At 36.1% G+C, this 25,523-nt stretch overlaps 3 protein-coding genes and 1 long non-coding RNA gene across 4 annotated transcripts; 1 reads left to right on the top strand and 3 right to left on the bottom strand.

The window, feature by feature from the left end:
• Positions 1-2,571: 2,571 nt before the first annotated feature.
• On the top strand, positions 2,572-7,706 carry LOC135120893 (glycosylphosphatidylinositol anchor attachment 1 protein-like). The gene is made up of 14 exons (XM_064045222.1): positions 2,572-2,585; positions 2,979-3,140; positions 3,235-3,346; positions 4,105-4,176; positions 4,486-4,599; positions 5,056-5,157; positions 5,211-5,345; positions 5,647-5,752; positions 5,899-5,976; positions 6,035-6,138; positions 6,278-6,400; positions 6,456-6,854; positions 6,906-7,162; positions 7,674-7,706. Exons 2-14 carry the CDS (start codon positions 3,111-3,113, stop codon positions 7,704-7,706), a joined length of 1,665 nt encoding a protein of 554 aa, XP_063901292.1. The 5' UTR covers positions 2,572-2,585; positions 2,979-3,110.
• Positions 7,707-8,040: 334 nt separating this feature from the next.
• LOC135120883 (DNA ligase 1-like) lies at positions 8,041-11,415 on the bottom strand. Its single transcript, XM_064045207.1, has 22 exons — positions 11,345-11,415; positions 11,207-11,263; positions 10,991-11,087; positions 10,785-10,925; positions 10,620-10,721; positions 10,479-10,558; positions 10,215-10,312; positions 10,069-10,138; positions 9,908-9,993; positions 9,643-9,854; positions 9,451-9,564; positions 9,329-9,400; positions 9,209-9,275; positions 9,080-9,157; positions 8,941-9,023; positions 8,838-8,892; positions 8,686-8,783; positions 8,580-8,636; positions 8,474-8,525; positions 8,327-8,412; positions 8,179-8,271; positions 8,041-8,126 (listed from the first exon to the last, which is right to left on the bottom strand). Exons 1-22 carry the CDS (start codon positions 11,353-11,355, stop codon positions 8,064-8,066), a joined length of 1,872 nt encoding a protein of 623 aa, XP_063901277.1. The 5' UTR covers positions 11,356-11,415; the 3' UTR covers positions 8,041-8,063.
• A 196-nt stretch (positions 11,416-11,611) lies between these two features.
• On the bottom strand, positions 11,612-12,557 carry LOC135120886 (uncharacterized). Its single transcript, XR_010278776.1, has 3 exons — positions 12,475-12,557; positions 12,382-12,422; positions 11,612-11,688 (listed from the first exon to the last, which is right to left on the bottom strand). It is a non-coding gene; the product is annotated as an uncharacterized LOC135120886 (long non-coding RNA).
• A 10,009-nt stretch (positions 12,558-22,566) lies between these two features.
• LOC135120887 (uncharacterized) lies at positions 22,567-25,523 on the bottom strand. The gene is made up of 19 exons (XM_064045212.1): positions 25,462-25,523; positions 25,251-25,397; positions 25,025-25,199; positions 24,864-24,968; positions 24,762-24,811; positions 24,660-24,705; positions 24,456-24,609; positions 24,359-24,391; positions 24,191-24,298; positions 24,020-24,112; positions 23,879-23,971; positions 23,745-23,827; positions 23,559-23,596; positions 23,434-23,508; positions 23,322-23,381; positions 23,183-23,266; positions 23,025-23,123; positions 22,877-22,975; positions 22,567-22,820 (listed from the first exon to the last, which is right to left on the bottom strand). Exons 2-19 carry the CDS (start codon positions 25,390-25,392, stop codon positions 22,723-22,725), a joined length of 1,635 nt encoding a protein of 544 aa, XP_063901282.1. The 5' UTR covers positions 25,393-25,397; positions 25,462-25,523; the 3' UTR covers positions 22,567-22,722.

Genomic DNA, 25,523 nt, shown 5'->3' with positions numbered 1-25,523 from the left:
GTTATATTAAATAAACTTTTTGAAACTATAGGGTTCTTTAGGTTATCCTTAATATGTAAGCCCAAGTTTCTATAAAGGAGACTAACATAACATAAATATTTTTAAATAATAGCTACAATCTTTTATAATATTTTAAACCAACACGAATATAAACTTAAGGCAAATTTTCATCTTCCGTTATCTAGACATCTGTTTATTAGGTGCTACGTTGAAATAAAAATAGTAAAACAAGGCGTATGCAAGTTGCAAAGAGCTTTATACGGCTTTTGTACCAAATAGCGCTGCTCTCTAATTTGATTTTTCCACCTTTATACAACAAAACTGGCATACATCCTTACCAATTTGCTTTCTTAGAATGGATTACGGGGAGTTTAATTACTTCCTAACTTAATGTTTACGGCGTCTTATCTATACTTTCATTAACTGATCATACTTGTAATACTTGAAAGGATATCAAGACGTCCTTTAATCAATATCAAATTCGAGATAATCCCGTATGTGCTGAAATTTGTCAATAAGTTGTCTTTCATAATTTTAGCTTTATATCATGTTAAAGCAACTCGTGAAGTTATCACTTTAAAACAGAAAAAGAGACTTTTTCACCCAAATCCTTTTTTTAAGTAGATAAATCGATCATCTTGTGGTATCCATTAATAAAGGCACGAGGCTTCCGCAACTTCAAAAGAGGTCGCCACACACTTGAACGCAATTAATCCGGTATAAGGGTATCCAAGTTCGCCACTCCCTCTTACCTTTAGATTAGGGAACTATGGTAGCTCAGGCCAAGTGTCAAGCCCTTTCTCTTTCTCAGACCCTTTAGATCTCGAACCTCTCGGATCCGGCTCCCAGACGAGCTCAGAGGTTCGGAAGTCCATCACTTTCCTAGACTCCTCTAGAGGTTCCAGAAAAACTTGTCCACCTCTGGGAATCGAAATGGCGTCTCACAGAGAGTTAAACTCTTAATCTGTTAAAAGTTATCCCTTGGAGTTCTATCATTTTGTAATTGCACACGCTCTATAGACGTTAGACTTTTAGTTTAGTATACTCTGTCCAATTAGTAACAGCACTATGTTCAGCCCTGTAGACCAAAAAAATTAATTTATCTTGCCTTCCAGACAATCAAGGAAACTTCTTTCCAGTTCTAGACTGAAAGAACGCTACAAACAAAAGGGGGCATTACATTTGAGGTTTGATTATATATATATAATGCGTGCTTTGAAGAGGTTGTTAAGTACTAAGACCAAATCTATTCAACATAGTGACCATGGTACAATTAATTGCTTGGTTTAAAACTTACACCGAGTGGAGACAAAAAGAAAGCCGCGCTGCAACGCTGTCGCTAGCTTATATATATCACAATTTTTTATTTAACCCTCTTAAAGTTACAGCTTTTCTTTAATTACAGATTTAAAAAGTTTACTTGTAAGCGAGTTGTAGTGCCTTAATAAGACAGTATTTAGAATTAGATAATATTCATGGTTTTAAACTTATATATGTGAAATTACTTAACAGACCAGCGAAACAAGCTTGAGTAAGGCTATAAAGAGATATTATTTAAAACAGAATTGAGTTTTTTTCATCCTTATAACATTCATATCTTAGTTTTAGGGCTACCAGTCCTTACTAACGCGTTATACAGACAAATTTTAACACAAGTTATTATATTTTATAGAAGAGGTGGATTACAAATTAAAAATTGTTTGCGATAACAAGATTGGACAATACGGTGTTCGCAAGAACACTCAAACATTGAACAGTTTTCTTAATTCGTGTTTATACCTTATTTTAAATGAATAAAATTAATCCTATATAGTGTTTTAATATTTTGCTGTATCCATCTAGGAAAGTAATAGATTGTTACCTTATTGTTTTTTTCAAGATTTGTTGAGGACAGGGTGCATGTGCTTATAAAATTTGGCCATACACGGCTGCTACCATGATCTTTTTTATCCTCTTTTTTTCTTTTTAAAAGATTTCTTTAGCGCTACTAAAAAGTTTATAAAAATAAACAAATTTAAACGGTGCTTTAAAATTTTCAAATACTTATATTACATCACATTACTAATGACAGTACTTATAAAAAGAAAAAAAATATTTAACCTAAATAATATAAAGTAATGAATTCTCAATACTCTATGTAATTCTTTTTGCCCTGAGAGGCATAAACCTTTTGAGGTTAAAAAAAAAGAGTTGTAACAGGCATTATTGAGTTCCGCTTTTGTTTTTTCCATTAAATATTCAGTGCCATGCACCCTTTTGAGATTTATCGTTTTGACTGTCTGATAGTTTCGAGAACGAGTATATTATAAATTTATATATATACATATAATATAGGAAAGTCGAAGGACTAAAAGAAAACTGTGGTAATTAACTTGACAATCTTTAACCCCCCCGAGACCCGACCACCACAAACTAAAAGCAAGTAAATACAATATAAAAAAAAATTTGGCCAGCGGGTGCCTACTCACATAATTTGCAAAACCCTTGGACGAGTAACCTTCACATAACCTACAGATATCAAATTATAAAACCGTGTTTTAGCAGAGCTTTGCGAGGAAGTAACGAATCAACGACGCTGGAACAAAGTATTTGTGCGCGTTGCATCTTCTCTTTCATACATTGAGAAAGCAAGCAAAAATTTTGTATTAAGCAATACAATATTAATAATATGAGGCTTTCATTGAAAAATAATAAGCGTCTTGTAAGCGTATTAAAGAAATCCTTAAAATTAGTAGAAGGCAATTACTGTAAGCTAAGTCTTTTGTTATATTCCTTGGGGATTTCTTTTTTATTTGCTTTACCTCTGGTAAAATTTGAACTAAAATTTGATGAAAACGCCCTTAAACTTCAAGTATATATGTATATATTTTTTAAAACTCGTAAAGTATATTTTTTTTTTCTCAGTACTAAAAGAAATATTAATGTAATAAGCTATTAAGTTGAACTGGAGTATACTTATATTATAACTTACATTACAGCCTCTTCCTCAGTCAAGAGTAAACAAGAAAAATGTTTATAACTTTGTCGAAACACTTTCTTCTCAGCCCGTCGAAAATTTCGAAAATCTTAGCAGGCATACATGGTTATTGGAAAGTTTTAGTGCTTTAGAAATGGAAACTTATAAACAGGACTTTGAGTGGGTATTCTTGTATATTCAAAAAATACAGCTTTAAATTTTTTCTTTTTTATTTTAAATTGGATTTTCACATTTATATATATTTTTATACTTTTAAGGTTGATTCAGATCCGTTTTTCAGAGTTAACGGAAGCAATATTTATGGAATTTTGCGCTCGCAGCGTGCTCATAGTGTTGAGAGTCTCGTCTTGTTGGTTTCTTACGAACAAAGTAGTCTGCTTTCTTTTTAAACACAAAATATTTTTATATTTTAAAATCTCTTAAGTTTTTTAGTTATTACAATTAGTCATCAAAGCTTTCATTTCTTTGAAGGTTTTTTATACATACTTTTTAAATTGCAACAGCGCATAATAGTTGTTAAAGAATTTTATTTATCAATAAAGGTTAGCTTTTTGAATGTTAGTAAGTTCTCTTTTAATAAGTTTTTAATAATAAGAGTACTTCGTTATATACCTGTATAACCTTTTTATGCCTAATATATAAATCTTTCATTGGTTATAGTAAGCAACATATTACGTTATAAATACTAATTTATGTTTAAACTTAATTAAAGTTTATAACACTTCTTATAAAAGTAAACAAGCAAGATATGAAAACAGTTATATTTATTTTAATTATGTGTATATTTTTTGAGTTGATTTTTCTTTTTTTCAGAAGTTATTGCCGTTAAATTTATTAGAAATAAATGTTTGCGTAAGCTTTTCGAATCGTTTTTAGTATATTTAGGGTAAAACTTATAACCTTTTCGACCCCGAGGCACATGTACCACCAGACTTGACTGTAAAAGTTTGATTGGATAAAATTATAATAATTTATTTTGATAAGCCGAAAACCTTCACTAGTTTAGTATATTAACACATTAACCTTTTAAACAAGATTGTTGACTGCCAGTACGCGTCACATTAGAATATATAATGGGCTCTCCTTATTTTTTAATTATTTTTATTATTATTTTTTAACCTTTCCAGATGCCAACTTTAGCGATTGGCGGAGTCATTTGAGTGTGGGAGTAGCTTATGAGTTGTTTCGTTATTTTAAAAGTAAGCATTTCTCTTCTTGTTGTCTATCAAAGAAAAATTGTTGTCCAATAATATTAAAGAAAATTGTTATTCATATAATAATGAAGCCTTATTAGGTTGGCTCGGTCATAAATTACATATTATATAAGTATTGATTGGCTATAAAACAGTTGACTTTAAAATAGGAGTCAAGGGTTGGCCGTTCATAACAAACATAACATTCTTTCCGCCACTCTCTCATTATTGACCAATCATTTTATCTTTAAGAGTTTACTCTCCATAATTTGTTTTATATTGGATAATAAAACACCAATCATGACTTTTTTGAAGGTTTGAAGACACTTTCGCGGGATTTTATCCTTTTAGTAACGGAGGGCGGAGATGTTGGGGTTCAAGCCTGGCTCACCGGTTATCACTATTTCCCTTTGAAGCCGTCGCCTACTGGTTTGCATTATTATTATTCTCAGTCAATTACTATATATAAAGAAAGAGTCTATAAAAATGGGAATAAATAATTTATAACTAAGAAATAACTACACCTCTTCTAGAGCGCTATAGAAGTTATAATATTAAAGAAAATACGAAAGCGAGTTAGAAAAAGAATGCAAAGAAATAATAATGACTAGTAAAAAGCTAAATAAAGCTTGTGACTACACTAGGGGTATCATAATTATATCAAACACAACTTAATATGAAGATACGTTTACGAGAAAAAATGGAAGTAACAGACAGGATAAATTCACCAGCAGAGTAAGAACAAAATAAGTTATCATAAACAAATTAAGTAGACTGAAAGTAAATAAAGTAAAAAAGTTATAATACATAATAAATATAGGCCTCGAATATTTATATTCACACAATCAACATCACCCGAATCACAAATGTGTTCCTTTACTGTAGGCCTGCGCTATTCGCCCATTCGCGGTTACGCGGGAGAACTTCTCGGCGGCTTCTCCATCGATGTACGAAGTTTACTGGTTTCCGGTCTCCAACTTTCGATAGGTGATCTCAAATAAGAATAGGACAAGCCAACATTTAGTATATATGCATTGTAGCGGGTCCCAATGGTATTCAACCAAACTCGGATCTGCTCAAGTTAATCTCCTCGATGAGTGAAGAGTTCAATTTGCACGTGTCCATAGAAAAACAACTAATCCATTCGGCCGCTTTTCTTCATGAATATCTAGGAGGTTTTCCATTGGTCTATTATTTTACTTTTCATTTGTATGTTTTGAGTCGCGGTCTCTACATGCCATTTTTTGAGTAAGCCGGTTATGATATTTAGCTACGCTATCTGGTTGGAAGGCTTATGAGGAAAATGCATTTTTAAGCGCATTGAGGCATTATTTATACTAACTTTGACTTCGAGTCTCGTGATAAATTCCTCCACTGCTACTCTTAATTATTTTTTAATCTTCTCATAACTTTATTAAACTCTTGAATCACTTCATTTACTTTTTTTCTCCTTGAGTCTTTTAACATTATTATTAGCGTATTTGCCTTTTAAATTGAGCACGGACTTCTTTGATCTGGTTGTGAATATGCTTCTGAGCCAAATAACCGGCCTTCCTAACGGCCCTCATGGCCCTTTTTTGAAGTTTACTTTTATTTCTTTACTCCGTACCAGTGTTCTTTATGTTATCTACTCGATCTTATATAAATATTATATGCCGTTCGTAGTTATTAGGATTCAAAACGCATTCTACATATATCGCTTCACTAACAACCTCGTTGTTGTATTAGCCTGAATATCCCTTTCGTTACGGTGAGAACCTTAGAAGGAACTAAATCGAACGGCGTGGACATACTATATTTTGGGCGGTAATCGATCACTTGTATATTCATTAGCATTATAAATAGTTTACTGAAGCCTTCACAGCATAATAGAAAAGGTCATGCGAGTACTGGATACCGTGGAGGAAAAGCTGCACCAATCGTTTTTCTATTACATACTTGTGACGGACAAGCATTTTCTGCCGCTTAGTTATGATCATTATGTTTTTCTGTTGCAATGTCCTACCCTCCCACCCTTGGTCAGTTAGTAGTATTATTTATGGTGCAGGTTGGGCGGGGGCTCTCTTCATCAGCAATCTATGACTGTTATAACATTTCTTCTCGGCAGGCTTATACTTCATACCTGCTCTGTTCTTTTTCCTCTCCGTGTCGGCGTTATCCTTGGGCTTGTGGCTCCATTGCATATCTCTGATTGGTCGTGCGAATCCAAGAGCCGTCAACCCCGCTGGCGGTACAAATTTATCGGCCCTACAAGTAGTTTTTTTTTCACCATCAGTGCCCTGTAGACCATTTGCCCAAGAACCTCACTGAATCCCGTTACTTCAAGCCACATGAGCCTAAAGGCGGCCTCGCATTTTCTCTGATAGCCGGACAGTTGCGCGTTTCTTTCTTCCTCGCGGGCCTGTCCATATTGCTAGCTGGCTTCTCCACGCTTCTTTTGCTCCACTTTCCCACCTCTGTGTGCACGTGTACTTTCGCTTCAATGGGGCTTTTCTCTGCTCTCGTAAGCGTGCCCCGTTGGGTGTTCCGCTCACCATTAGAGGGTAACTGGAGGCTACTTAAGTACCTCACCGCCACATGCACGAGCAGTGTTGTTTTGGGTATTTTCTTTCTCAATTTTCCATTGGGAGTGATGGTTTCGCTCGTTGCTATTCCACTCCTTTTATGGGCTCGCCCGCTCGCAGGTCTTACCTTGTAGCAAATAAAAAAATTTTATTGTTTTTATCATCGTATAGAGGACGTAATTGGGAACAAACTGGTCAGTATAATATTTCGAGGACATCTTTATCCTTTGTTGATACCGCCAGTCTTAATAACTGCTACGGAGAAATTTCTTCGTCGGAGTCCCACTGAAGACCTGTCGCTATTCACCCGGGCTTATTATTTATTGGGAGTGTGGTCTCTTCCGCTCGTCTCCTTTCTTCTTTGGTTTCTGTTTTACTCGTCGGTGATCATACTCTTTTGTCCAAGGATATCTATTAAATTAAAAAAAGTATGAAAATAGCTAATAAAGTTTGGTACGACATTTTTCCTAAAGAGATTTGTTTTTGTATAATTTTAACTCAGAGCGGGACCTCTTTTATCTTATTTTACTTTTGTTCGTCCGTTGTCGAGTGTAGGCTATAACTTTGTTACCATCCTTATTTTAAATTATAGGTATGATTAGTTCTAGTAATATTATAATTTTGAAAATTTTCCAGTTACTAAGAACTTTTGAAGCCTAGTAAGGTTGGCATTCTATAACGTACAGCTAGAGAGACGACACGCCGAGCTAAATTGGAGGGCTGGATATGTCTTCCCTCTAGACTGCTTGCAAAAATTATATTAAATGGGTGAAAAGTCCATTATTATTGACAATATTATAAAGAGAAGCTCGCATAATAGCTTATCTGTGCATAAAACATATAAAGTTAAGCCTATTGGCCCTCAAAGATACTTAAATTTTTTGTAAACTTTAAGGCCACAACTTTAACCTTTGCTCTTCTTCTAGAGCCTTTTTTCAGGTTATTGACTTCAACGGGAATAACGGGGTTTAAAGAGATAAAGGGTATTGATTGTTAAATCTTATATTGCAGTGATTTTAGCACTAATGGTTCCATCATTACTTGCATTCTCGGAGAGTTAGCACAACCAAGCGCATATGCAAGTTTATTTATTACGGAGGGAATGATATACTAAGTGGCGCTTTAGTTACAAAACGAAAATAGTCCAATTCGTAAGCTCCTAACGGAGGTTTGTTAGGTTCAAACACTTCGCGTCAACAATAGTTTTACTGTAGCCTACCTAAAATATGTACACGTCTTTTTTTTATCTACGTATGCTTAGCACTTTTCAAATTATGGGATAGATAAAAGATTTATTAAAAATAAGCTATTCTATAATTTTTATTTAATTCAATACTCATCGTGTTCTACTAATTCTTGTTTGTTCTGCTGAAGATTATAGAAATGTGCCACCTAACAATAATAAGACGAGAGAATTAGCAAATTATCATGTAAATAAAGAGACCGATTGCGATGTTGTGGCTTCTTCTGGAGTCTTGTCCTCGCGAATGCGTAGAAAGCGCGGAAAACGAAGGGAAATCCCCTTATTGGGATGCACCTGGAAGTATGCGTGGTGTAGAATTGGACGAAGGCTGTCCGAGCAAATAACGCACCAATCCCTTGGCTGCCTGGTACTTGGGAGAGATGGACAAGTCGGACGCTTTTATTTCCCACACTACCGAAGGAGAAAACCACACGGCTAGCAAGCAGCCGGTTACAAAAAAGCAGTACATCATTAGCCTATAGGAAATAAAACCGACTTGCATCGGCTCTATCGCACTTGTAGTAGCCTTTTGGTGCTTTTATTACGAGCTGCAAAGGAATGCACTATTGACCGCACTGATGTAATGAAAGAGAGCGAAGTACGCCTTGCAGAGTACTGGTAAACGCATCCAAGTTTTCCTCAGAGAGCCCAGTCCCCAGCTGAAGAGAATTTTAGTGCAACTGCACCGCCAATCAAAGACTTGTTTACTTTACAAATTGTTTCATACTGCTCAGAAGTCGGATTGTAGCAAGCCAATAAAAAGTTCCCATAGACGCCAGTCCTTTTCCCTTGGCCCTTAGTCGCGCCTTAGCCAATGCATTGGGCATGAAACAATCAATTAGAAAACTCTGAGCAGTTACCGATGACCACGAGATCCAAGGTATCTCCAATGCCCTCGAGGTAATCGGCCTTTAGCTGGAGCGCATCCATCAATAATGATTGAGTAAAAAAAAGGATATAAACTTTCAGCCAATTGCGAGATCGCTTTGAAATTTCGTATGTGGCGTGACTGGAGAGAGTTTTGATCATGAGCCCCTCGCACTTGTCTGTAGTGAACTAAAAAGTTTGGCACGCGGTCACATGAAGTATAGGAAGGCGAAGCCTTTGATGGATTGGTCTAAAAAGTCTTGAATATCTTCAGTGTCTTGCGAGTCCATTCCCTTCGCGAACTGAAATTGTCCTGAAAAAAAAAAGTTCTTATTGAAGAGCGGCCATTTGCTATAACGGATACCTTCCAGTGGTATAAAGTTTTCCTTTAACAACATCCGCCTATCGCAGAAGGGCAGGCGGTGACAAGGCTGTCAGTGGAAGAGCCGTTCATAAAGTCAGGAGACCACCTGAAATTCTGTACCGTTCCGTTGAGGTACAGAAGATCAAAAGCAAAGACACACACGTGTATTGATATGGCTTGTGCTTCGACTTCCTGTGAAAATGCTCACATGCTGATTGCCCAACAAATATATTAATGATAACTTTTCGTTTTCTAGTGGATAAAACTTGAAACGGAAGCAGCTCCCGTTTGCTAGCGTCCCACGCGACGGCTTCGCAATCCAGTATAAAACTGCGAATGGTCTCATCCTTTTTAATCTAACCGATAGAAAGTACAAATCAACACTTTCTGCGAATCGCAAACTGCCTCACACCCTCTAGTGAATGTACACTTACTTTATTAACGCGAGCAATAATATCGGGAAACTTCTGGGTGGTGTCCTCTTGGTTTCTACTATATACCTTCGCGGTGCCGTCCTCGCATAGGTGCAGCTGTGCCCGTTCGCCGTCGTATTTGTACTCGCAAGTAAAGGCGTGGCCTTCGAAGCGGCTTAGTATTTGCCTTATGCACTTTGTTGGGTGCGCCAGCATCGGCTTGACGGGAATTCCTGCACAAAAAAGAACATCAATAGAAGATAATAATTATATATTTCTATAAAACCGGGAGTGACTGTGCAGTAGAGTGGGATATCCTCCAACGGATGCTCCAACAAAGCAGGCACTAACTTGTCCAAACTTGGCATTTCACTAAAAAAAGAGCATAATACAGACTTTCTTAAGCCAAAATATAATTCAGGACGGCGATAATAATGAAGCGGCTACCAAAATGCGGTTTTCACTAAAGACACCGAGCGGTCCAAAGTTTCCTGTTTAGCGCGCGCACCATCTTCAGCTAAAAAGGGGCACGTAAGAAGTTCTCCCAATTGAAAACATAAAAAGTACGCCACAATATTTCTAAAAAATTAAACCATCCAGGTGTGCCGGCGGTGTCAAAGCAATTGCGTGACCTAAGCTGGTCAACACGGTCTGCTCAGCCAATCCAATACGAAGTTTTCCAGACAAGGACCTATAGTCAATGGGAAACAATCTTCTCAAGCCAATAGTATATCGTGAAGGGGGGCACTTTAGAAAATGCTGGATAGTAGGAATACAAGGAAACCACACAGCGAATGAAAGAGAAAAGCAAGGGGAGCAACAGTGGCATTCTGTCACGTGGACAATGGAATACCCACCGAATCCAGAATTTGGCTTCGCAGGACGACCGACAAGCAACTAACCCGTTCTTGATCAGGTCCACTTTTTTCTGAGTGCTCTAGATATATAATGAAAGGCCTGCTACACTGCTGACCAATAACTACGTTTAAGCTGCTCACAGTATTTCCGGTGACAGCGGCTATCTTTTTCAGAGTTTCGTAGACACCTCGCACGGTCATCGGCTTGGGGCGGAGCAGCGTCTTCTGTCTTCCCCGACTGCTCTACTAATACTGGATGGTCAACGCTGAGGAGTCGACGAGCACCAACAGGAGGCCGGCAACAACCGCTGCGACCAATCCGATGTCGCCTAGAGCCTCGATGTCCTCCTGGATGGTCTTGATGCTCCTGCCCGTCGCATCCCGCATGGCCTTGACCAGAAGAGACTCTCCCACACCCAGCTCCGCACCCTCATAGGCGGGCCCGAGCTACGGATTTAAGAAGAAAAGCGCTCAATTGGGTTCTAAAAATCTTTAAAATTATCAAAAAAAACCTTATTTAGACACAAATAGACACAGGGAAGGAGATCTTCCGGAGTCAAGTAAATGATGGAGCGCAGTAAGTCGCTGACAATTTCGGTGATTTTTAATCTAAAAGTGTTTATAATAAAAAGTCCAGTTTTCTAATGCTTCTCTACTTAAAAACTGCAAATGAGATTTATTGTTAAGCAAAAAAAGTACAACCAAAGAAAAAAGAAAAAAGAAAAAACCGTTTTGGCTCCTGTTCAATGATTTCAAACGTCTCGGCAAGAATAGAGTATGGAACTCTACATACAAAAAAAAATTTAAACAGAAAAATATTAGAATTAGAATAAATAAAAAATAATCCATAGTAAATAGTAAATTACGGTTCATTCATTTTCCAACTTGCATCACTCCAGATGCGATAACCAACTCTATTGGGATACTGGCGAATAGTTGCTTCGATTAAAAAAATAAGCCAATAGCAAAATAAAACAAGTTTCATAACGTTTTATATTATAATTATTATAGTAACACTCAAAAAGAAAAATGAAAATATAGAAAATTTCTAGGTAAAGGAAAATAATTTCATTCTACATACAAAGAAACCGCCCCACTAAGTAAATATTATTTAATATATATATATATAAACTTATCAACTAGTGAATTATTAAAATTATCTAAAAGATCAAAAGATTTCCAGTTTATAGAATCAAGTCCCACCATCTTTCTATTATATGACAAATAGTAGAAAAATAATATTAATAATTACAAAAGTTGCAAGTTTTATAAAAAAACTAAAGTACTCAAATATAAACAACTTGAAATAGTATTATAACTACACTTAAATTCACGTGTATGTCGAATTTCAATCAATTTTTCCAAGCGTTAAGCCGGAATAGTTTAATTATTAAAGAGAGAAATTTAAAAGTTATTAAAAATAAAATGATGTATATACAATTTTAAGTAAGAAAGTTTCGATAGGGATTTTAACTACATATTATTTAAAGAGATCTCACCATCATAGCAACATTCTTATAAAGTTTGCGAAATGTAAATAGGAGAAACAAAGCTCAACAGCTAATAGTCTCTCCATTTTAAACTAAATTACTAGCGTGTATATATAATCCTTAATAGCGTAGTATAAACTTTTAGGTATGTTATAAACTTTTATAACGTAAAAGGTACTAAAAAGATATAACTTTAATATTTAAATTTCTAAATATCCCTAAGTTAGCAAGGATTATGGTAACCTAAAATCATGACTATAAGCTGGTTTTAAATTTAATAAATATTATATTACACATAAATATACGTATCAAATAAATAAAAATCTATAATATTAATAAAAGTAAATAACCAAAAAAAAGAGGTCAAATAATGTGTTTTACTTAAAGAGATGATATTTTAATAAGCTACTAACCTCTCTAGAGTGTTCAAGGTTTTCAGAGGAGGAAATTTTAGCTAAAAAGTATTTTTTAAGATACTACTAGAAGGTAAACTTTTATATCATAACTTCTTTTATTCTTAGAATCAACCAAAGTAGCATCCTCACTATGAGGTACTTTACTTCCAGTGACAGTAACCAGAGTATCATTTTTGTGAGGCATCTTTGTGCCATAAAATTTCCTTACGAATTAATTTTAAAAAAAATTAACAATAAGTTAAATACGTATAAATATTACAGAAGAGAACTTTGATTGCCAGGCATGGTTGTTTTTTTTTTTAAAAAAGATACGGTAAACGATAGCATAAAAACAAACTTAAAAAAATAATAATATAATAGTATAAGTAGTTTAATATGATCAGTAAGTCTCTTCTCTTTAAGGTTATAAAAAAAAAGTTTCTAAATATTTGGCCTATATAACTTTATAACAAAATAAATATATTGTGTTCAAAGTTGTGAGCTGCTTGGCCGGGCCTAACTTGTTGGTTGCCACCACATAAACCCTCCTTTTCACGCCTCAAGTTTTATTTCATAGTACGGAAATGGTTTTTTTTATAGCTAGCTCGGCCGGGCTTCGGATAAAAGATGGTAGGTAGCAAAGTTATATAAAAGCTCGCACTATAAACAAATGATAAGCGTAATTTATTAATTGCAGTACAAAAAGTATAGTTTATGAGCTAGTAAATTGCGAACGCAAATTTGTATTATTTACCTAATTTTAAAAACGTGCCCATCCACAACTTTTTTCATATCCTGTCTTCCCTATTTAGAAGGCTTACTTGCTTAAATGCTATAGCTACTGTTATACTACACATATTTAAACTAAGATATAGAAGTTTACATGAGGAGTGTAATAAAAATGAATTCGGCCAAGGCTAACGCTGACTACTATAAAAAAAAAAGCACCGCTTTATAAACAAAATAGCAATGCTTCACCCAGAGCTGAGAGTGTATTGGTTTCCCCTAAGCGTTCAAAATGCTCTTGCGCTATTCAAAACAATACCTCCTTCTAATGATTGTAAACCTGGTCATACTTCACCATCTGTGCAAGTAACACATGCACTAAAATTATTATTAACCTCTAAGAAACTGTAGTGTCATAATTGACTACCTGAACTTTTTAGAAACATTAATAAACCTTTTCCTAGTTAATATGCTTAGGGGTTTGAGAGAAGGAACGTGAATCATGAGAGTAATTGTGCAGCTAAAGATAATATAATATAATTTCAAAGAAACAACTTAAAGATGGCGATAGCTTTTCCTTATTAAATTATTTGAGGTACAGATTAGATCGTAAGGCTAAAAGTTTAAAAGAAGTAGCAATATTTACCACCAGGCATATTTTTTACTCAACTTTGAAAGTTAATGATAGGAAACTTGGAGCTGTGGGTTTAAGTTTATACCTGCAATGCTATAACTGATTTTTTTCTATTATTATTATCAAGGGATTGTGCAGATGCTCGGTAATATTGAGCGCAGCCTGCTTAGTCTTGCCAATAATTAAAGTTATTAGGCTTAGACCGTAGCTAGCTGGGCAGGTCATCTTACAATAACTGTAATTGTGCGCTTCGCAGAATCTTTGAAAGCGTGAGCCTTTCCAGGGTCCGTATATAAGTTCTTGAATTTAGTGGTGGTTTGGGATGCCTACTGACACGTTTAAAAAAAGAAAATGAAATTGCATACTTCAAGTCGTTCCAAACCTAGGTCGCCGTGCAACTTTTCGTTCCGCACGAAATAAGGTATCGGTCATTAATCGCAGGGGCTTTTAATTTTGCTTAGACTGGGGGGTGCACTCGTCGACGTTTTTCTTATGTCCAAGCGACAGATGCAAAATCATAATATGGCGCACGCATACTTTATAAAGGCGCAGTTTATTGCGCAGGGACGTTGTGCTTTTAGCACACAGCAGTGGGTGGTGTGCGTGAATTGGCTGCTTTTGACCTTAGTCGTGACGAACGCTACATGTTACCGCCAAGTTATTCTTATCGATGACGACGCCCAAGTTTTTGGCCTGAGCCCTATCTTCCAGAAGTAAAAGGCGGGGGTAGCATTATGCATCTTTAAATGAGAATCGCTCTGCTCTTCATATAATTAACGGTTACTTCCCACTGACGATACCAGTTAGCAAATGTTTCCAAATAACACTGTAGGTGTTGCCTTGCCGTAATAATGAGGGGCTCTTTGAGGTGGCGTACTTTGCAGTGTCACCGGCATAGCGTGGAAAGCGGGTGTGAGGGTTTCGCAGAGAGTGAACTGTCTCGCAGGTATAGCGCGAAGAGGGGGGATAAGAGTATAGAGCCTTGCGGAACACTAGATGTCAGCCGATGGTAGGCGACGGCACCCCCAACTCTAAGTCAAAACGTGCGCCTCATAAAAACGACGCACGTGTGCTTTGAGGGCTAAGGGGATACCTAATGTGCGTAGTTTGCGAAGGAGAATCTCGTGACATATGCGTTTCAAGGCCTTTTCAAAGTCGAGAAAGACGGCCCCCGTGGATTTCTTAAAATTGAAGTTCCGAGTCGGCCGTTCAATAAACTGCAAAAGTTGTTGTGCCGTCGGGTGTCCTCTTCAGAATCCAAATTAGAATTTTGAACTATAACCGCTTAAAATTTTTGGGATTTTTATATTCCCTAGCAAGATTAACCTATATTAATTAACTCTGTCCAATGTAAACGCCCTATATGTCCGGGACTGAAACACTATTAGAACCTTTTAAACGCGAACATTAACTTAAGAGTTAAGGTATTTATTTTAATAGATCAATTCTAATAGACTGGAGCATATAAAATGGGACCCTCAAAATAGGGCCTAGAGGATCTACGTACTTTTCGTCCAGAGGAATAATATCTCATTTCATGCATCGCTCTCTGTTTTACAAAAGCACTTTTTTAGATCAAAACACTTCTGATTGAAATAGACGTGCGCCACCCACACAAATCGCAATTTTAAAAAATTGTGGATACAACTTACAGACCTGGAGCTTTTTTCTCCACATTCAAGTAATACAGTAAATCTGGCTATTTAACAAGATGAGGACGCCAATCAACCTCACCTTCAGCTAAGACAACTCAAAATTGCATTATTACAAGTCCGAGAAAGATATATTTTCAACCATTACCTGCCAGACAAAGTGTTCCTTACTAATCACAAAGATATACCATAAAACTTCGATTAGGTCCTTAACTACTTATAAAGACTTCCTTTGGGTAATAGCCCGCCGTCTAAAGCCATACCGATTATTAAAAAAGTAAAAGAACGCTGTGGGAATCAAGTCCGCAACCTTCGCTCGTTTGCCATACCCCGATAACATATTAATGATTAAAGCAGGTTAACTTGGTTTGTAAGATTGTTGATGAGGTTCTTTCCAGAAAACATGTGAATCTGATGGTCTCGACAAATTAATTTTTAAGCATCTAAAATCGTGATATTTTAGATAACATTACCAAAACACTGCGACTTTTTTACTTGTTTTCAAATATAACAAAAAGTGCCTCTGATAAGTGAACCCGGTCTATAAGCCTTTTGTCATGCGTTAGGAAAGTGACACGGTCAGTGATTTCTAAAAGGCTGTGAAATATAGTCACTGTAGCAAGCCTATTAATGAGTACCAAGTCGATTCCAGGCAAAACCGCTATCTGCCAGAAGATCTTAACACAGTGCTTAAAAAACATTTCTGGCACCTATGTTGTTTTCTTTGTATGAAATATATGTATGCAAACTCCTCAGTTTATATTGCCAGTAGGTCAACGATCGCAGTCAAAATCATCTCAATACCCTAAAACTTTTACTCCAACATAAAGAGTTAAATATAAATACAGTAATACTGGTGAAAAAAACCTAGGACTAAGTGCTTTACTTATTTATTAATATATTTAAAAGTGAATGTTCCTAGTGCATGATCGACTAAACAACTTCTAAAACTCGAGCTCTCAATTAGAAGTAATCGCATATATCTTTCGTCAACTGCACTTTGCATATCCGAACTCTCGGGGAGAGCTTTGTACGTGGTAGCCAACGTGGTCGCTACTGCAGTACTGATCAGGCTCCTAGAAATTTCTCAACTAGAACGGGATAAACTGCTTGCTTTGCCGGTGCGCTCGCCGGGTGTTTGTGGGCCATCACTTTATTTATACAGTGTGCATAGAATTAACAGTGTTTGTATGCGTTCGGCCACCTAACCTTATACCTCGCAAGAGAACTAAAAAATTTTAATTTTTATAATAGAGACCTGCGAACGATTACCAACGCCCGCTGTATACAAGTAAAAATTAATTTTCATTGACTGCCATCAAAAACTATTACATACGTTTTTCCTACAACAATTCCAGCAGTCAGATTAAGCACCTCAAGTTATTATCTGAAACGTTAAACGCAAACTAATTGTATTACTGCAAGTCCATATATTTCATAACATGAGGTACATATCCATTACTCAAGAGCAGATTAGTTGTCCGACTTTAAGAATAACTCTGTGCCAACCTCTCCTTTTTTTTTCGGTAAAATTCAAAGCCAGCCGCTTTTTTTTTTTAAAATAAATATAAAGATGGATTAAGCACTTAAGGGTTTAAACCCCTCTTTGTAACTCTCAACAGCATAAATAAATAAATTAATGCTAGGTAGTAAAAATTTTAAATTTAAACCTGCAAGTTTTTCTTTTTTTGAATAAAGAAAAACTTGTAGAAAATAAGAAACACTTATACAGTGCTAAAAGTTCTTCCTACAAAGTTATCATACTACAGTTCAGGTCCAAGGTAAAAAGGGGACCTAAAGGAAGCTAAAACTAATTTTTTAAATAAGAAAATTTCTACGTCCTGACAAGTGTGATGAAGCATGCGCCCCTATCCATTCATTTTTCATTGGATATTTTTATGTTACACGCGACCAATAAAGCGCCTATTGCTTGTTTTCTTTTTAAGTTACTTTTGTTTCTACGTCCAAGTTCTGAGTCCTGCTGTTTCTATTCTACGTTCTTTCTTAAGTTCTGTTTCCCCTTGTGCACGCTTTGATATAGTTGTGCATTAGTTGCATTCTTGCTCTAAGATCTTAGTTCTGTTAAAAATTATAGTATTATTTTTGTTTTTCCTCATACATATTTTAGCTCTTATAAGTTCACCTTTGGTCGCTCATTATCGTCAGAGAGCCATATGATTTCCAGGATCATAAAAACAGTTGCCGTGGTCTCCTGTAGAGAGTGTAAATACCTGCGTCACAGGTTACGGCTTAAGTAACTATATGGTTAGAACGAGCTAAGTTTCATTGATAGCTTTCTGCACTAAAACGTCAAAATATTTAGGAAGCCGTCTTAACTTCAGGTCGCGGTATAAGGTAGCATCCCGCATAACCTAGAAGCTCCGCTTTTTGATTTGAGTACTTCCGTAAGACTATATCATGGAATATATGCATACAAACCTACAACTACACTAAACAGAAGGAAACCATATGAAACTATAATTAAAAAATAAAACCAAATTAAGGCATCATAAACTAATGTTTTAGAAAAAGCATTTTTAAACAGTTTGCTAGGGGCTTTGTAAACAAAATATTTACTATATAAATATGGTAATTACAGCAGGCATCTTTTTATCGGAGTCAAATTTAAGATTCTTAAATTTAATCTAAACGATATACATAAATGGAAAATCTTTAACCTTTTGTAAACGGTCTGAAGCCTGTAATAAGCAACTCCTAAATCCCCCTTGGGTGGGAACCCTTAGTTGGGTAGGCCTGGCTGGCATATGTGCTGGCCGGAGTTTTTGGGCCACTGAGTTTTTATGAAACCGTCTCCACCGGTGGTAGTTTTTTTTGGCGGTTTTCCGCCACATTGGGGCGAATATCAGAAAGTTCGGGTCCGGTATTTCCAGCTTTTACAGCCCTTCGAGACAGTTGTGAAAGTGTAAATTCCTTCGGGTTGGTATTTGCGCCCATTTAGATTCCTATTAAGCCAGTGTCACGTAATAATTATAAAAAATAAAACAACTTCCGTTCTCTTGTTTTCCTTTTTCGTTGTGTGTTATCAGGCCGCACGACGGATGCTTGAATTAAAGTCGGCTGATTAATTTGCGCTAAAATAGACCCTTTCCACACAAAAGAAGGTACAATCTCTTTTAACTTTGTTCATGAGGTATATTATTGTGATGGCGTTATAAAAATTCTTTGTCGATCCAAACGCCCATACATTCAACTTCCGTAAGCCGAGCGGGAGAAAGAGAGGGGATGTCTAACAGATTATTTCAGTTAGTTTCCCTAGTTTCCCGTCTTCGGTAACGAAATTAGCTTTGCTCTTCAGTAGGCTACTTGTAATATGCCACGAATCAAATCATAACTCAAGGCAGTAACAAATAAATAAGCGTATTTGGAGCCCTGCCAACTATAATGAAAAAGGTGATGTGGCAGAGAATTCGACATGGACAAATTATATAGAATCGGAGATAGCAGTGAATCCTGCGGGGCTCATAATCTCAACTCTTTCAAATATAAACCGGCTTGGTATATTGTTTTCTGAAGCAGAAAAGTTAAAAAAACAAAGGAGGATCTGGTACCTTCAGGTTTATAGTTTTATCCGATAAAGCTTTCTGAACTCTACAAATTAACGCACCTGTCAACAAAAAAAAATAATTGAACCCATTTTCTAAAAAAATGGAATAACTGTCGCGTAATAAAGTAGCACTAAGCTTCTCACCATACCTTTTACAACTCCTGGCGGGTGTGCCGAATGAGGGGTAGGATATAAAAATAAATTTGTATCCTTTTCCGCTGATGTAGTCCATACCTTCTTCCCATCAGTATGAATACAGATGTCCAGGAATTGTAATTTACCATTCTTCATTGATTCTTTAGTCCATTTCAGACCAGGAATACTGTTAAGGATGGCCAGCATCTTTTTCTCTAAGAATCCACCATTGTCATTCAAAATCACCAATGTATCATCCAAATATCTTTTATATAGGATGAGATTTGATTTTAAAAGAGGGTATAGTTTGATGGCTTCATAGTAAGCAACATAAAGTGTTGCTATACTGGGGGCTGCTGGATTCCCCATAGGAATTCCGTTCGTTTGAATGTAGAGCTTATCATAGAATTCAAAATAACTTGTATTTAGAATTAAATGAAGAGCCTCTACAAGCAAAACACCCTGAATTGGTCCATAATGCTCTAGAATATATTTTTTAATTACCCTGAATGCTTCCATAATAGGAATGGAAGTATATAAGGCTGAAATATCTAAAGACATTATTTCATGGTGAGGTGACAAAATGGTATCCTGAATAGCAGTCAGGATATCATCAGAATTCCTGATGTAAGAAGGGACGGTCTCTACTATAGGTAGTAGATAGTGGTGTAACCATTTCGACAGACCAGTAATAGGTGTGTTCACACATGCTACTAATGGACGAATGTCTGGTGCAGTTCTAGGAAAGTCCTTTTTGTGCACTTTGGCTAACCCGTAAAAATAACTGAGTTTAGTCTTATACAGATCATGCAGGATGATTCTGGTCAGTTTCATAAACTCATTATTTTTACCCATCTTTCTTCTTTTATAGGATTAAAACTGAAACTGTGGAACAAGAAATACTCCCCAAAATCTTTAGGATCAGGTCAAGAATTACAGCTTCTGCTATACTCACCATACACGACAATAAACTCATGAAAGATGTTAGGAAAGCACTCGACGGCTGCCATTTTTTATTACTCGGAAATGTACAAAACTTATTAAGAGTTTCTAATCGTGTTGGTTACATCGTCAAAGACGGGTACCATTTTAGCTTTTTAGAGTCTTATATCGTTATCCTTAACTTATACTGTAGATTGTCGCTGTGATTAGGGCTATTTAAATAGCAGGAGCTACTTCTTTGTAATTAGGTTGAGGCTAAGTCAACTATGCACGCAAACATCCGCCTTAACTTTGTCACCGTAGGTATAATAGTCACTCATCAGATTTAAATGTAATTATTTCCTGTAAATTCTACTGTATTCGACAAATCGCCAAAAAAGATATAGAGTTTAAAAATTGTAAACTCAGCGAACATCAAGCCCCAAGGTTCATTGCGCAATTTATCAAAGCATATTTTGACTTATTAACGTGTGTAATTAATAAATTAATTATAAGGGTTTTTGGGTGTTACGTATTCGTTCTTTCCCTTTTCTTTAAGGAATCATATGCAGTAACCTCAGGAAAGCGTGCTTTACAAAACCGTTATACATGCTTGAGTTATAGTAGTCTCATAGGAAACCACTAAACTGTTAATAGTAACTGTAGAAACAATTTTGAATAGGTTGTTCTTAATTGCCCGTGTAATTAGTTCGTTATATCTACACCTGTTCATGTATACTTCGGATTTGATCCAGAAGATTACATAAGGGGAGCCTATCCCATAAAGCACGAGTAAGTGGTTCGAGAGGAAACCTACTAGTGAGGTTGGATAAAGTCGAATCGTGTTTTCTTTGGCCTGCTCTAGTACGTCTAAAGTTCTTTTCTTCTATTACTGCTTGTGCACAGGTTTAAATTATTTGTGCCTTAGCTTCAATTTATTCCAAGAAGCTCTCACTACCTTCAGAGAACCTTGCCATCTTAGGGTCGTAACAAGAATAACCTCGATAGTTGGAGATGTGCACACCTTGACAATATGGAGTTCGTATGAAGTTTATGTGACCTCTTGCAGCTGACGCACTTGAAAGTTGGGGAAACATAGGGTTATGACCAATAGAGGTCAGTGGCGTATTCATAGAAATGTTTTGAAGTTTTGAGTTCTTATACCGAAATTGTGAATGACAAAAGTAATTCACTTTAAATTTTAATAAATGAATAGGCAAAAAAAAAAAGAGCTTTTCGTTTTTTTCGGAAACTTTTTAACGAGCGAACTTTAAGGGGTGTAATTTTATAAATCGTGAATTCTCTTCGACTGCGCTATAGTCAAGTTTTAAAGAAATTCCTTTTAACACTTAAGAAGGTCTATCTATAGAAAGCATACACTTGTAAAATTCGTAATTGCTTTTTTATAATACTTTTTGTGGCCAATTAAAAACCCTTTGATTTTATAATGATTTTTGTGGATTTTAGTAGTTATATCACTATAAGGTATTAATTTGATTTTCGTTTGTTTTTGCTTACACTTTCAATGTAAACAAACCTCAGCTAGTTAATTCTGCTAAGCGCAATTTGTAGGTTTTTTTAAATTTTTCTTTTTATAGCTAGTAATCTCTATGGTGGAAGTTTCAAATTTTTTTTACCCTAAAGGAATAGAGAGCGTGTTGAGCAAATTTATATATGTTCGTAAGGAAAGTATATAAAGTTAGAAATCTTCGATATAAATACAATGTACATGGAGTTAATGTTTAGCAACATATACAAGTAAATTAGAGTATTAAAGTTACTAATATTTGTGTATACAACAAATTTAAGGTAAAGAGGATTATCGGTAAACAAGTCAAATACTTTAACCAAACCCGTAGTAAAAGATTGAAGAATGCAGATCTCCAAATATGGCAAAAACTCACTAAATCACAAAAACGTTTGCCATAAAATATAACTTGCAAAAATAAAAATTTGTTTACTTTTTCAGTTCTTTAGTTAAAGTTTATTTAAACGACTCAATTTTTTTTTAGAAGGCGGGCGTTATATACTTAGGTTATAAAGATTTTTAATATCAGTGCTACTAATAATGAAATAAAGTTAGCATTTTTGTTTTAGTGACTGTATTTCTTATTGCTTTTTGTTATTTTTGCTCTTTATAAATTTTTTATACTTTTAAATACATGGGTATAAACTTTTTTTTGTCTCTTGTCTTATTAGACTGCACAAGTTAAAAAAAGCCGAATATGTAAAACATATTAATTTGATGGATTGGTAAGAAATCATGCAGCTGGTTGACTAAATTATCAAGGAATACTGCAAACAAAACAAAATTTCCCACTCCTGCTATCTCGTGCTTTAGAGCTGACACGTGCATTCCTGGCAAAGTGATAATACTTTACCCTTAACATTTATAATTAGCAATGCTGAGCTCGTTAAGTTTGTATCATTATTTTAGATACCACATGCTGTCTCCTATAAGAATGGAGATTTAATTTTCAAGTTTTGTTAATAATATGAGGATTGTGTTCACATGTAGTTAAATAAGTATAACTCGAGGGCCTCATGAAGTTTTTCTTTCTCTTAATTTGTTGCCCAGTTGGGTTTAGTGCACATAAGTAGTCTGTAATATTCAAATAATTGTACGGTGCTCTTCGCTACTTCGATTTAGTTTTATTATACTTCATATTTATAATATTACTCTGCTGTCCATAATATACAGGTGCTCGGAATTATAGCCTACGAAATCAACAGGTTAAAAAATTTCTTAATTTGTTAAGTTTTTTTAAAGGGTGCGTTTCAGTGGCGCTCCAAACGTGTTTCTTAACCAAAACATTAGGAATATCTTGCATATTTAATAATTGAGCAACTACTTAACTCACGAAGTTATAAAAGACTAACCTTTTCCTAATAAAGAAACCCTGTTAATTAAGAACTCGCTAGCAACAAGCAACACAAATGGGTCGCAGGATTCAAGGAGGTTGTTGAAAAACTGTGGCCCTAATACAGAATGGCGAGCAACTCTAACAGAATAGCCCGGCCGCAAGACCTCCGATGGCTCTGTAGAAAGCTTCTTCTTGACTTTGAAGGACAAGCAATACTAGCATGGCCTGTTTGGTTTTCATCGCACTTTCTTTTTCAATGCTTTCTGAAAGAAATAATAATGCAGGAAGCCAGAAAAGGTATTTTAAATATATTTACTGAAACCTGCATTTGCAAGAAAGCAATATAATTGCTTCAATAACAGCGAATTAATAGCGTTTAAAGCTTTTTTCTTTATGCCTTTAGTGCCTGGAGTTCGTTAAGAGGCCGCCGTCTTGTAATAGGTATTATTTTATCTACCAACCGTGTAGGATCATATTTGTAATTTCCTCTCTACGAAAGTTACGCTCCTGATCTCTGACGTCTAAAGAAAGCTTAAGAATGAAGACTTAAAAAATAAATTTTCAACTATGAACCCAATAGCAAAAGAAATAGGATGTGGGCTGCTATTAGTGTATTTTGAAGCCCACTTTCTCCATGGTCAACCACACCTGGAGAATAACATACAACAGAGTTATAAAGTTTTACTATATAAGGTTACTTTTAGTTAGCATGCAGTTCACCCAAGCCGTTAACTCGCTGCAATTTATATACAAGTTAACTTATTAAGATTCTTATTATGTTAAAAGCATCTTTACTTTTAAACTATGTACTACGAAACCTCTCTAAAAATTCTGCGTTGGATATATGAAACACTCGTTTTTAAGGTTAATAGTAAATAACTCACCCGTCATTCGCGAAATGTAGAGGCTGCAGGCAACGTGCCTGTTCGAACACGGCCATTATAATGATATAAAAGGTCTTTTGCACCTGGTGGGGTAGGGTAGTATTGCGTGCAGGTTTGTATCCTAAATAATAAACTTCCGGTAGTGGAGCTTCCAAAATACCGATGAGAATGCTTTCCAACGTAGACCAGCCGATTACACCTGTGCAAAGTAACTGCAGAAGCCATTTCTGCCAGTACAAGTTACAAACTGCCCACTTAGAAATAATAAAGAGCACCATCCCATTATCTCGATCTTCTACTAGCTCGCTGTGGAGTAACCCATGTATGATGGAAGCTGTACTAGAACACAGCTTGCCCATCATGGTCCGCTGGTATAATCCCGAGAAGGAGGACTGTACCTTAAGCGACTCTTAAACAAAAAGTAGGGACGGTGGAAGATGACACACTCTGTGTGCTCGCTCAAGTAGGTCTCCTAAGCAGCTAAGCAATTGAGCTATACAGTCAACGGCACTACTAGAAAGCATCGCGAGCGGTTTGCATTCTTGGAGGGCAGCCTAATGCGCCAATGCATATTTAACTCCATGGCAAACCACAAATCACATGGCATAAATTACTTCTGAAAATGCCAAGGGGGGTAAGAGGCAGACCTACGCCAGGCGTTCGCAGTAGGGGTTAGCGAGAGACAGAGGAGAAACAAAGCGGTTGCATAACTTTCTTCAAGAAAACGCAGAAGCTCTCAGCATTCGAAATGATGGAGAAAAGATTAGATGGCGACACAACGTTTTGCTCCTGCAAAGCCGCTGCTAGCAGGATCCTCGCAAAGCTCTTCAGTTCCTTGAGGTCGCCCAGTTCTAACATATTTATCCTTGAAAAATATTTTAAGAACAAACTCTTTCAGAAATAGTGCCAATAGACCATTTGCAAACTATAAACGTTGAACGTTCGAGAGAGCCTAATCCGCCTATTAGATACACAAAGGTGTTTTTTTGCAAAATATAGGGACTTAAAAAGGCTAACCACAGAGCATAGCAAACTTATCAGCCCGGAGTTGAATCTTATCTGCAAAGCTTAATAAAAGAGTATAAAAGCTAGTGGGTTCCAATCCTTTATAATCCCTACAAAGCGAGCTCGAAGTAGTTTATGAGCTTGTCGGTCCAGATAGAAGAAAGAAAAAGCGAACTTTCGAAGAGGCCCCCGAGAACCGAAGGATCCAGCTTGTCAATGCTTGACGTGCGAGAAAGTAACCAAGAGAGCAGTTAGTTGTGCAAAGGAGGACTTACACAGAGACGAGGGGCTCGAAGGGTAAAGAGTCCATTGCATAGAAAAAGCAGCACAAGCAGTTATCCCAGAGCGGGCAGGCGATGGGGCACTCTCTCAGGACCCACAAAAGCAGTTGATAAGCATGAATGCTTAATACTTGTAACGTCAGAATTCTGGTGTCTGCTTCTACTTTGACTAGAGGAAATCCTTCAAAGAAGAGGCTAACAGTACTATAACGATTCTTACAACTTTTGCATAATGATCGGCATATTTCAAAAGCCGTCGACTGGTGTACTATGCTTTGGGTCCCTAGTAATTCTATAAGACAGTCGATTAAAACTTTCTCTGATAATTTCAGAAAGTTCTCATCTTCATAAAGGCAGCGCATACAACCTATATAAAAGCAGTAGAAATTCTTTAAAGAGGGCTAAGTAATAACAAAGTAACTGAAAGGGACCTAATAGAATCTTAGCTTTGTTATTTACATAAATAAATTCTGTGCTAAGCAAAAGTTCATTC

This window comes from Zophobas morio, unplaced genomic scaffold (genome assembly GCF_036711695.1).
Source record: "Zophobas morio isolate AGI-343-1 ecotype UQ-CSIRO unplaced genomic scaffold, CSIRO_AGI_Zmor_V1 ptg000436l, whole genome shotgun sequence".
NCBI lineage: Eukaryota > Metazoa > Arthropoda > Insecta > Coleoptera > Tenebrionidae > Zophobas > Zophobas morio.
This window is presented reverse-complemented; position numbering and strand designations above follow the sequence as displayed.

What these genes read in the sequence shown, in the direction of transcription:
- LOC135120893 (XM_064045222.1), top strand. Translation starts at nt 3,111, where the DNA reads ATGGAAACTTATAAACAGGACTTTGAGTGG. An exon ending in TTTGAAGCCGTCGCCTACTG is followed by an intron (nt 4,600 to 5,055) that starts GTTTGCATTATT and finishes CCTTTACTGTAG; the next exon opens with GCCTGCGCTATTCGCCCATT. An exon ending in TCTTCATGAATATCTAGGAG is followed by an intron (nt 5,346 to 5,646) that starts GTTTTCCATTGG and finishes CATTATTATTAG; the next exon opens with CGTATTTGCCTTTTAAATTG.
- LOC135120883 (XM_064045207.1), bottom strand. An exon ending in TTTAGACCAATCCATCAAAG is followed by an intron (nt 9,024 to 9,079) that starts GCTTCGCCTTCC and finishes AGTTCACTACAG; the next exon opens with ACAAGTGCGAGGGGCTCATG. An exon ending in GATCTCGCAATTGGCTGAAA is followed by an intron (nt 8,893 to 8,940) that starts GTTTATATCCTT and finishes GATGCGCTCCAG; the next exon opens with CTAAAGGCCGATTACCTCGA.
- LOC135120887 (XM_064045212.1), bottom strand. Translation starts at nt 25,392, where the DNA reads ATGCGCTGCCTTTATGAAGATGAGAACTTTCTGAAATTATCAGAGAAA. An exon ending in TACTTGAGCGAGCACACAGA is followed by an intron (nt 24,113 to 24,190) that starts GTGTGTCATCTT and finishes GGATTATACCAG; the next exon opens with CGGACCATGATGGGCAAGCT. An exon ending in GGTTTCTTTATTAGGAAAAG is followed by an intron (nt 22,821 to 22,876) that starts GTTAGTCTTTTA and finishes TAAATATGCAAG; the next exon opens with ATATTCCTAATGTTTTGGTT.